The 12,099-nt window shown below is 44.0% G+C and overlaps 1 protein-coding gene across 1 annotated transcript in view; it reads right to left on the bottom strand.

Annotated features, from left to right (window-relative positions):
* The window catches only part of MKX (mohawk homeobox), a 51,287-nt gene that overhangs the window by 29,786 nt on the left and 9,402 nt on the right, over window positions 1-12,099 (bottom strand). Inside the window, exons 2-4 of the mRNA XM_026048780.1 lie at window positions 11,306-11,601; window positions 4,201-4,354; window positions 2,632-2,967 (exon numbers count right to left, since the gene is read on the bottom strand). Coding sequence (XP_025904565.1) covers window positions 2,632-2,967; window positions 4,201-4,354; window positions 11,306-11,601 — 786 coding nt within the window. The remainder of the gene's footprint in view (window positions 1-2,631; window positions 2,968-4,200; window positions 4,355-11,305; window positions 11,602-12,099) is intronic.

Here is a 12,099-nt window from a genome sequence, read left to right as displayed (position 1 = left end):
GGCTCCTCATCCGCTGCCCCGCGCCGCATCCCGCGGGCTCCTCATCCACTGCCCCACGCCGCATCCTGTGGGCTCCTCATCCGCTGCCCCGCACTGCATCCCGCGGGCTCCTCATCCGCTGCCCCGCACCACATCCCGCGGGCTCCTCATCCGCTGCCCTGCGCCGCTTTCCAGAGCGGCGCAATAAAGAATCCGCCTCGAAACAAATGACTTCCTGCCCTCGGGAGCACAGCAGCTTTGCCAAATGTTTCTCAAAAATAAAATGTCAATCAGAATGTTTTCAGCCTGCGGCTTTATGCAACGCTACGCAAAATGTTTTCAGAAACTTAACATACCGACTAAGGACTCCAACATTCTGCTTCAACCCCTTTGCGTTAAAACTTATCTCTTTCATTTCTTAGCAAAACCTGCTCATGCGACTCCGTTTTAAGCGGTGATGTCTCACTTAAAACAAAAAAACTTGCAGCTTTCAGGAGGGTCTAAGTGGCATAGTCAAAAATATTTGTTATTAACTCAAGCGAAATGGATCATAGCTATTTTTGAGTACACAGCTACAAGTCCATTAAATTATTATACTGGAAATATCATCTCAGTTATTAAAGTTACAGAAAAAAGACTGTTCTTATTTTATGTCCTGCTATCTAACAAACATCTGGATAAGTGCAATTATTTCTAAATAAGTTTCATGAACGGATAGCTCGAAAATGCCTTTTTTCATGAGGCTCACAATTATTTCATGTTACAGCATCATCAGAAAATCATTAATGGGACTGTAATCTCGTAGCTGAAAAGAAAAATCCTATTTGTAGCTATGATTTCCTGAATGTACATACACATATGGAAAGGATATATCAAATAATATAGCGCACGCATGACCTTTTCCTTTCTGTTGGTAAGTTACTGCTTGTCGGCTTTGGGAGTGTGAGGAGAATAAAACTACATCCTAAGAATTGCTGCCGTGTTCTCATCAAAGGCTGCAGCACTTCAAAAAGCTAACAAGGTTTTTCGAAAGTGATTTAAATACAATCTCAGGAGGAGTTCCAGGAATGTCAGCTAGGAACTTTAAGGACAAATATACTGTTATTTAGTCATTGCAGCCCAGCTTGTGAACTCACTGCAGTTGCAGTGTGCTTGTCTCAGCCTTCTCATTAAAGACCGTATTTTYTTCAGCGTAGCCTGAAACTTGGCAAGGAAAGCTCAATCCAGTAGCAAATTTATTACAATTTTTTAAAACTCATTGCGTTCATTTTTAAGTAATGGTATAAAAGTACAGAATAACAGAAGTTTACATATCTGAGCTGCTGCATCTGTTCTTGAGTAGCTTTTCATTTAAAAGTAAAACTTGGCAGGCAACATGCCCATAATGCAGACCAAATGCATTCGGTATGTCGAAAAATAATGTTAAATGAGCAGAGAGAGTTAATTCTGAAATGTTTTCATCACACATCCGCTGTTTTTTTTCTCCCCACGAGATTCCGCTCATGGGCATCCAAGCYGGCTGCACTTGTCCCCCAATGACCCACACAGCCCAACACCCTCCTGCCACCTCCCGGCCTCCTCCAGGCCTGGTGGCCTTTCCGAAAGGACAAAAAAATTGCACAAAACATGGCAGGGAAGGGACAGCAAATGCTGCAAATATGAGAGATGGCAAGGATGGGATGCACCGAACAGACCTGCTGGGGAGCTGTGGGGAGCCTAATGCTGCACTTTGACTGCATTGACTTCAGCACAAAACCCTGCCATGCTCCAAGGAAATGCCCGTCTGCCCAACGTGATGCCCGCAAGGAAAGGCCCAGGGACAACGCGAACGGCTGCTGCTGGAAGTTCATCTCCATCAGCCTGAGATGGCCAATGGAGACCTACATTTGCGATGCACAACTCCAGCTTTTCCAAAGAGGGAGCTTTGCCTCCTGTGCCCAAAGAAATTCGGAGCAAGCTTCATCAGAGGAGCCTTCCAGCCCTTCCTGGTCCCTGGGACCTTTCCTTGCTTGCAAGAGCCCTGGCCGAGCCCCAGAGCACCCGCATCTTGCCCTGACTTACAGCAGTTTGCTGGCACCAACCSTGTGCCTTCCTCTGACCGACAACGCAGTGAGTTATACGGATCATGCTTTTTGGCTTTTATTTAAGTTTAAAATGATAAATTACATGTAGCGTCTCAAAAAAAAGATCATTAAGTCAAGATATTTAAGGACCAAGCCTGCAGTGACCTTAGCTCAAGGCCTGGTGTCTGGCCCATGATGCAGAAACTGGTCTAAACCCATGTTGGCACTGGTGAGAGATGCCCAGGCTCCACACACGGAGGCTTCCAGAGCCAGCTGATGGCTTAAATATCCCTCATCCACCACCTCCCTTCCTGTGCCAGCACGCCCCAARACTTTTCTCCCCTTTCTGTCTGCCTTGGTGCTGGCAAACAAGCCTGTCAAATGTCATTTTAAAAAGCTGCCCCCAGCTCTGCTCGGGAAAGCAAAGCAGCCTGCAGCTTCAGCACTGCAAGCAGAACTGACTGAGGGGCTGAGAGCAGGAATAGGAGCRACCCGCTCCCACATCCCACAGGACAGGCGATCCCCATCTCAGGTGGGAGCGACCGAGCGAGACAGCATCAATAACCACAACGTGGGAGTTGTTCCTTACCTGTCCGGTAGACAAAGTTGCCCTCGGTCTCTGATGACGACGGAGACACCAACTCCTCTTCAAATTCATTGGAACTAAACGACCCAGAGTGATTCCTTTGCCTCGTTTTCTCCATCATAGCAGCGTTAGTAGCCATGACATGTCTCAATGAGTCATTCAGGTAGCGATTCAACAAGCTGCTCTTGTATTTGGGGGGTGACACGTAATCCTCGCTGGCACTTGGCTCTGGTCTCACTCCTGTTTTTATTACCGAGCTTTCAGTTTTAATCACAGTATGGTGAACCGGTTTGCTATATCCCCCTTCATTCATATGATTTCTTGGAGGATTTTCTCCATCTGAAAATAGAAGAAGAAAGGTGCAGCAATACTTCAAATACCTGATAAACACAAGAGTCTTTCTCTTATGTTCTGCATTCCTATAAACAAAACTGTAACTAGACAAATCATTTTACAATTCAGCCTTACACAACAYTTTTCACTGTTTTCTGTTTACATGTCTCTCACAGCACTTCCTAGAGCTCTCAGCTATTCCAAATTAAATCACTGCATAAAACAGTCTTTGGGTCTAATTTGCTCATGAGCAACACTAGCTGAGAGAGGAAACCTCAGCAGTGCCATAAACCCATGATAAACATTTCCAGATCTGTGAGAATAAGCTTAATTCTTACTATCATATTTTCTTAGAAAATATGAACTCAAAATTGGCTTCTTCTGCATAATAAGATATTTAAGCATAGCTTCTTAAACTGTACTCTTTTAACTTTCGTGTAACCAATATTTTAAAGACAAGCAAATATAAAAGATATGTACAAACTGAAATTGGGAAAAGTAGAATTGAAATTGAATACAAATTGAAACAATTTCCTTTAAAAAATGTGCTACATATTTCTAGCAATGTTTACAGGATTTGTTCACCTCTCAACACACCTCCTAGCTACAACTGACTGATATAAGCACTCATAGATGTATTAATACYGATGTTCTACTTAAAAAATAGGCTGTTACTTACAAATGTCCTACATTTGTTAACTTTGATCAGACAGAGAATTTAATTGCATCTTTTATGGAAATGTTTGCTGGTAAAGCATAAGATTGCTACAAATTCAATCATATTCTGTTTACCATATAAAAGTCCTACTGAAGTCAATCGGATTTTCTTGTCTATGAAATAATATTTAGTCCTTTCATCAAGTAACATACATAAACTCAGGGAAGCTACGACCACGAAGCTTCCCGTTTCCCTAAACTGATAAATATGATTTTTTTTTTTTACTGAAGATTAACGGAATAAGCTTGTAGTATCTAATAAACTAAGAAATATCTTTCTTATAACAACACTAAACAGAACAGGCAAATAAAGCGCAACCAGCCTGTCAGCCTTGATTAATTTATACAATGCTATTTTGCAAGCCTGTAAAGTAGCTGGGAAATGAAAGTGGCATTTAATTCACAAAGAGGAAAGGCAGCTCCCCAGGGAGTGTTTGGGGAGAAATCCGAGCTCTCTTCGGGAATCTGCCTCTTTCTAAACTTAATCAATTGAAAATCGATAGAAAAAGAACATCAACAAACCTTCAGAGCAGGAATCATCACTGCTTACGCTAAGTCTTTCCGCGTTTCCTTGAACATATTTGTTGTACAGTTTTATTCGCAAAGCCCAGCTAAGATCTGGCTGCCTGACCGTATTCTTAAGGCGACGTCTTGCATTGGCAAACCAGTTTGATACCTGCATAAAAATGAATATATTAGATTCCCTCAAAAACCAAGCAAACAAACATCTCTGACCATATAATTTGCATGAGTTTGTGTACACCCTAAAAAAACAGCAAATGACGGAAATAAATTCAGCCTGTGTGGGGCAGCAGGAATCAGGCAGACTAATATTGATCAGAACTGGATCTAGCCAGGAGCGGGGATTCAGGCTTCCCATCCTTCACAAGTGTTACCAAGTCCTCATTTATTAATAGTAGTGAGCTTTAATTCAGATCTCCCAAAATACTCATGAGGGTTTTGTTAAAGAAAATTCTGAGAAACTTTCAGTAAGAATTTTCAACATATTACTAGCAAATTAAAATTAATAAGTAATGTTAGATAATTTGCCTTTGACATTTATGTAGGCTATGATAAAATACTGAACAGAAAAGAAAAAAAAACTTTTGAATTTGGTTATATAAAAGCCTAAATTCTTGCTCGTGCTTTATCAGTACACTGAGATTGACAGCTAGTGGGTATCATAAAAGTCTCACACAGAACATAACATACTTTGAGTCACTGCAGAAACCAGCCATTTGCTCTATGGAGCAGCAGCTCTTAGGAACTTTTTTTGCTATGGAAATCTCTAAAAATAGTGAAAATGCAGATTCCTTACACGGTGGCTGCTAAACGAGGGCCTGGCATTGCCTCGAGTTTGACATTGTGAAATGCATTGCCATGAGTATCCTAAACGGTCACTGCAAAGACAGGTTCCAGCACAAAGATTTTAAAGATCTTTATGCATCAAAGAAGCGAAAAGGCACAGGAGAGTCTGCCGTGCCAGCAATGCTAATTAAACCATTAAGTGGGATGCCATGTACTTGAAGYGACTTTGTATCAAAATGTACTTGAGAAAGGGCTGGCCTTGGTTTCACTGTCACTTAGGAAAACATAAAATGGGAATTACAGATAAAGACAGAATGACCTAACGGTATCTTTCCCATGACTAAAACACTCACTCTAGTAATATTTATTTTACGATAAACCAGTGCTCCAAAATGGTATTTACTCCTTCGAGGAAAAAACAGTACGTGACTGTATGACTTCTGCAGAAAGGAGGCCGAGTAGCACTCCTTGAAAAACAAACTGCAAAGAGCACCGGGGCCTGGCACTGCCCAGCTCCCATTCCGGGGCTGAGGAAGGACCGTGCAGTCACATCCTGACCTGCAAATGATCATACAGTTTAAGTCATGTTAACCTGCAAAGCCAGCTAACATATGTTTTATCAATACAATACTACTCTATGTGCTAGAAAACCAAAGTGGAGGCCTCAAAGTTGGATTTTGGCCCTAGTTTTGTCATCTGACTATTGCAGCAAAGGCTGCGTAAATAGCACGGAGGCTTCTTGGTAGTTATTTTGGATTGATAATCTCTTTTAAGGTGATAATGAGAAAAATAAACACTATCTGCTTAAGGAAAGAGAACACTTCAGCTCGGAGTCCTACCTACAACTTAGCAGTGGCGCTTTAAGCCTGTCACTTTGGTTTTAGGTTAAATCCAGTTTACATGAAACAGGGCTCCACTGAAAATACAGCGAGCCCTGGATCAGCACTCAAATGCCAAACACATGCCTTTGCAAACCATGTAGTTTACTGTGACAGGTTAGGAGACCAGAACCGTAGCTGGCGGAGAGGAGCAAGTAATTTTCATTCTCTTCCAAAGCTACTTGTTTATATTCGTCGTATTGACACAGCAATCATTATAGTAAACCAGAAAGGATGGGTTGGAACTCATCCACTTTCTAATGCAGTTTAACAAACTCACTCCAGACCGCTCAGCCAAAGCAGCGCTCTCCTGCCTTCCGCACCGTTTAGTGTGACTTTCAAGTCCTATGTGTAACGATAGAGGCCCACTGAATATTACAGCAGTGACTGCAGCGTCTAACAAAACTGACAGCTTTCCAGCATCTCATGAGAAATATTTCATTCTGCTGCACTTCGTTACATACTGAAATATTTCATCATTCAAGTGCCATGTACAGAAAAGAAAGATAGGGTAGTATTAGTGTGACTCATGCATAAAAGCAATTAAATTTAGCAAGAGCGATTTTTTGCATGGCACTCTTGGTTTATTTTGAACTCATTCTTCCTATGCCAGCCTTCAGCTTCCTACATATCAATATGAAAAGATGAGCCATATTTTAAGTCTTATGAGGAGAGAAGAGGAAATAGTAGTATTTGATCATTATGAAATAAGCTTAGTCAGCATTTACAAGGGAGACTTTCTTCTACAGCACAAAGCAGCTGACTCTCACTCTTACCCTGAAGGCACTTTAAAAAAGGCTCTTTAAAGCTGAGTGAAAGTCAGGCCAATGCACGGAGCAGATCTTTTGCACGGATCTGTGGTGTGGCACTTGGGGGTCTTTTGCTGCTCCTGCCAAATCCAGATCCCTAGGAGATGAAGGGTTCATCACCTCTCCCAGGCTTGAATTCTGGAGCAAAATCCTCATGTGTGGACTACGAAAAGGTTACCAGACTCCAAAATTGTACCACAGAGCATACTCAACCCGAGCTCTAGACATGGACATTACAGGCAGTCTTTAAAGCCAAGGAGACTTTTTATCTCTAATTTCAACCCTAAATACTACTGTGTGTATCCATGTGGTCTTCAAAAACTTCTGTGTCTACTGCTCCAAGTTGCAATCTCTATAGGTACATGTTTCACCACACTTAATCTGGCTGTTACAGACAGAAACAACCTAAGCTGCCAAAAATCAGCCATTAACTAAAATGGTTCTAAGTTACAYCACTATGATCTCCAAAAATCTTGAAAAACATAAACCCAGTGATTTACATACAAGAGAGTGGGAAAACCTGTGTCTCAGAGGCCTACCAAGAAGTAGTATCTTGAACAAATGCACGATGTTCTTGCAAAGCAGCAAGAATAAAAAGTCTTTCAGGAATTACAAAGAAAAACCAAGAGGCAAAACCAGGTAGGCTTCCCAGCATTCAGACTTTACAACAGCTCAGTCATTCCCCTAAAGAGGAAGAAGGATTTATATCAGCATCAAGAAATACTGACCCTCTGGCTTTGCTTCTGAAGAGACTCTTTAAATTTGTTCTAATTTGTTCTGCTTCACTTCTGAAGAGCAGCCAAGGTTTCAGAAGGGGAAGAGAAATCAAGCAGTTCTCCTCCTCCAATAAACCAGATATGCCTGTATGAATCTGAATACTATTAAATCCACAGCAGCACATGACCGGGATATTAATCCTAGTATGGCAAATAGCTTCTATTCAACAATACAGCCATTCATATTTCTTTCTGGAAGAAATATATAACCATTTTTCTTTTTTATTTCAAAAGAACGACTAAAACAAAATTTAAAATAAAATAAATCAAATGCTGCGGTAATAATGCAAATGAAAATGTAGCATATTAATAGCATATTAATGGGACAAATTATTGGATTCTCAATTGGAATCTAATTGGAGTAAAACATAAAATGGCTTTTCAAACTATATTGCTTTTTTGGTTTCCTGCTTTGGCAGTTTGGGGAGTAGAATACTTTGGACGGTTGGATTGAAAGCTGCAATAACATTTGCCTTGAGGACTCCCAAAGACATTGCTGGACCGCTCAGGAATAAGTCAGCCCAGAATTTGCCCAGTTTTTACTACTAGTTATTAAGAAACAAAATGATTTATGACTCCTGAGAAATTCTACCTCCTTGAAAGAGTTAGACTTCCCTCCCAAAGCCCTGATCATCAAGTAGATGAAACAACCCACGTGCTGTTCCACTATGCCCAGGAACAGAATATTGAGCAAAAGTGTTAGTGAAGTGGAGTAAATTAAAAGTTTAAAAAGCAGAAAGATGGGTGGTAGTAAAATCAATGAAAACAAAATAGCAGAAAAAAAATGATATTCAGGTATTGTCTTAATAATAGTAGGAAACAGGGTTGGATGTTCAACATTTCATCTTATAAGAGGATCAATTGCATCTGTGTCATGGTCCTGCAAGTCATCTCCTTTGGACAAGTGGTACTCACTGGAATAGGAGAAAAACAAGCATGTGGAGAAGACATTCATAGCCTTATTATCAATATTACAGTGACCGGCATCATATTCCAGCAGCTGCTGAAGATGTGCAGGCAAATAATGGCAAGCTGGTGGGATGGGGAAGGAAGGTGGGCACAGATCAGAGGGTAGCCACAACCAAAAACATTCCACAGGAGGTCCAGACCTCGTCACCAAAACCTTGGGAAACATGGGAGCTGCTTGTCACTTGGGGACATTCAGGATGTTGTGCCAAGGTTGTCAGYCAAGAGAAAAGACTGAAAACCTCAGCTTTTCCTTTCCTAAGTGGAGTTTTGGTGGCGGAAACTCAGAAGCATTTTCAACAGCATCTTTCGGCTTCCCATGGGCTGCTGGTGACCAGGCGTCAGCGCCCTGGGGATGCCAGTGAAGAGGCAGCAGCTTTCAGAGACAGCAGCCTCGGCAGGAGAACAGCCGTGGGAGCAGAGTCACCTCCTGCTGAGGGCAAACACCATGGGACAGCTCTGCGCCAGGGRAGAAGACTAGGAAATACGAGAAGGGTCTCCAAACGTGAAGGCGTATAACACAGGGAAAACAGCAGGCACCGGTTCCTGGATTTTCAACAAAATCGGATGGTGTTTGGTGTTAGCAGATTAGAAAACCAAGCATAAGAGACCCTGTTTGATGCTTTTGCAATTTGCCCTCCTGGAACAAGAAGCAAAGCATTCAAGCAGATACAAAAGCCCAGACCTGCCTCTGTGCTTGGTTACACTAGTCTCAGCTCAAAGAAACACCGAAGACCTCAGGGAAGTTTTTCAGATGTACCCAGCACRGCTGAGATCACAGCCTGGCTCCATCCTTCTGCCTCTCAGAGAACAGGAATTTTGATCTGGATTTCAGTCTCGTTCGTTCTCAGTGTGTGAAAAATAGATGTGGGGTGTGTGTTGTTTTGTCCTTCCAGGCTCTGGAATTACTGGTGCTGCCAGACATACGTATTTACCTCTTGCACAGATGCTATAGTATTCCTGGATTAAAAGAGCATTGCGCCCAAATGATGGAAGAAACATCTGGGGTTTGTTTTTGATGTGCTTCTGTAAGCGAAGATAGATGTGCTGGTTTGCACAACGCTTTCAAATATTACATTTCGTAGAAATATGGCTGGCCAGACTCATCTCCAGCATAAATCAACTAGAATCAAGGGAGCCTAATGAGGGATAAATGCAGCTATGATCCTTCTTAATTTTATTCTGCACCTTACTTAGACCATAAAACTCTGTTGGGGTAGTGGCCATGACTCCCTTGAGRTTTTTTATAGAAGTCAGCACAGAATATCTTAATCAGCGCTTAGCAAAGCTGCTGTGAGAGACACACTGGAAAAAAATCACCACAGTTTYCCTCATCTGTTCATGTTGTGGCATGTGTAAAAGAGTAAGGGAGGGACTCCTCAATATGCCATTAATGTTAAAGTCTCCACATGTATTCAGGATATATATTTTCAATCGCATATAAAAACACAGGAATATTCTGAAAGTCGTAGACCAAAAAGCTACTCTTATTGAATTGTGCACTGAATACACAGCATTTACATAACTCTATTTTTAAAAGTCTGTGCAAATCTTTCATGAATATTTTTAAAAAGCAAGCAAAGTTGTTTTAACTGTATCTTCCTGTTATAACTAGCATTTTCTGAGACATTAGTACCATTTTTGTCAAGGCTATAGTGCTTTTGCTAGTGCACTAGTTTCACAATGAGGTACTAAAGTGTAAAAGTTTCACATTTTGCCGACACTACTAGAATCAAAGTTCATAGCCCAACTCTTCTTGAAAGAATATGCAAAATAATAATGGTGAATTGACACCTTGTTTTTCTAACACCTCGTGTTATTTTGATACCGTAATGTCCTTTGTAAAGTGACACATACTGTATTATGTAGAGGACTTGGGTCCCGGTGCTGCAAACACATGTATTGTTATGCACCTAGGAGCAACTCCCAGAGAGGAAAATAAAATTATTCAAAATGTGTAAATCTTCATATCACCCAGAACTGAGATAGTCTTATTCAGCAACTGGTATCATTTAACCACAAAATTGAGCAGAGTGCCAGATGGCAAAGAAAGCAAAGAAATAAATTTATAAACATTGACAGCCAACTTCATACCTCTTACTGCTGCACAACTACCAGTCGTTTCAGTGGGGTTTCATCTGACAGAGCAAATCAGAGTAATCCCCACACCTAACTGCTCTGTGCAATGAGAACTGATGCAGAACTGAAGTGCAGAATCGCTCTGTGCTGCACATTGGGTGTATGGTAACACCAACCAGGGCTAGGAATAGCTATGATTATTATTGAAACAATGTTCACTTTTTCTATTCTATCCTGCTTTTCTAGGGRAAATCTGCAGCTCTGTAAAACTTTCTGATCAAGTTGCATTTTGTGCTGAAGCCTCCAATAACTGATTTGCTTTTTGTTCGGCTGAAAGATTTTTAAAGACCAAGCAAAAATAAAAATACAAAAGTACCGTATTTCTGAATGAGACGATCTGCAAATGCTGCCCTGTCCCCGGAGGGGAGGCAGGCAGGAAGGGAAGGATGCACACGCTGTTTGCCGAGTGCCCTTTGCACTTCCCGGCCAGGAGGGCCGGAGGTGGCAATTCCTGTCCGATAGGATTGGTCCTGCTGAAGGGGAAACCCTGGGAAGGGCAGCAGGGACCGCAGAGCTYGGGCGTCTTCACTGTGCTGGTGCTCCCATGCCTCTGCTGTCCCACACGCACCATGGGGGCAGCTGTGGGCAAGGGCGGCTGCAGCAGGGTCTCCTCTCCAGGGCCAAACCCTGCATGTGGGGCAGCCCCACAGTCCTCTTGCACAGCTCACAGGGGGCTTTGGGTGCTGCTGTCCCCATCCCTCCCACCCAGGAAAATCCCGGGGGCAGGCGGGATGGTCACGGGTGGCCTTACCTGCACCAGGGTCATCTGGGAGCCGAGGGCCAGCAGGATCTTCTCGGTCTTGGTGGGGTAAGGGTTGTCGCGGTGCTTGTAGAGCCACTGCTTCAGCGGGCGCGCCATGTCCTGCAGTGCCTGCCGCTTGTGCCGCACTTTGCCGCCGCTCTGACGGGCCCTGCGCGGGGACGCAGCGTGAGAGCCGCCCGGCCTGGCGGCCCCGACGGCCCCCGACGGCCCCCGACGGCCCCCGACGGCCCCGCGGACCGGGCAACGCCACCCCCGCAAGGGAGTCCTGCCCCATAGCGAGTATCCTGCCTCACAGGGGGGTGTCCCCTGTCCCAGGGGGGTGTCCTGCACCCTCGTCGCGCGTCCTGCCCGATGACGAGGGTGCCCTGTGGGGGATCCAGCCTGCCTGGGGCGAGTGCTGCCCCAAGGAGCTACCGCAGGACCCGCGACCCTCGGCCCAGGCAGGTTGCAGCTCCTCTGGCCTCCTCGTCGAGGGGCTGGGGGGTCGCGGCGAGGGATGGGGGCAGCGGGAGCAGAGGGAAACGCGGCCGCGGAGCAGGCGTTACGCGGGGCAGCGCTTCGGCCTCGAGCTCTTTACAGCGCTCGGCACCTGCGGAGCGTAACTTTCGGTGCTGTCACCGAGGGGCTTCCCGAGCACTGCGGCACCCGCGCCCGGAGCTGCCGCGCGGGGGGCCGCGGGGCTGTAACCCCCGGACCTGATCCTGGCCCAGAGGGGGAAAAAAAGGGGGGGGGGAAGAGAGAGGAAAAAAAGGAAAGAAAATAAAAAAGGGAAGGAAAAAAAA

The sequence above is a fragment of the Nothoprocta perdicaria genome, unplaced genomic scaffold, assembly GCF_003342845.1.
Source record: "Nothoprocta perdicaria isolate Ctin4 unplaced genomic scaffold, notPer1 scaffold_57, whole genome shotgun sequence".
Taxonomy (NCBI): domain Eukaryota; kingdom Metazoa; phylum Chordata; class Aves; order Tinamiformes; family Tinamidae; genus Nothoprocta; species Nothoprocta perdicaria.
Note: the sequence above shows the minus strand (reverse complement) of the source record. Positions and strands in the feature narration are given on the sequence as shown.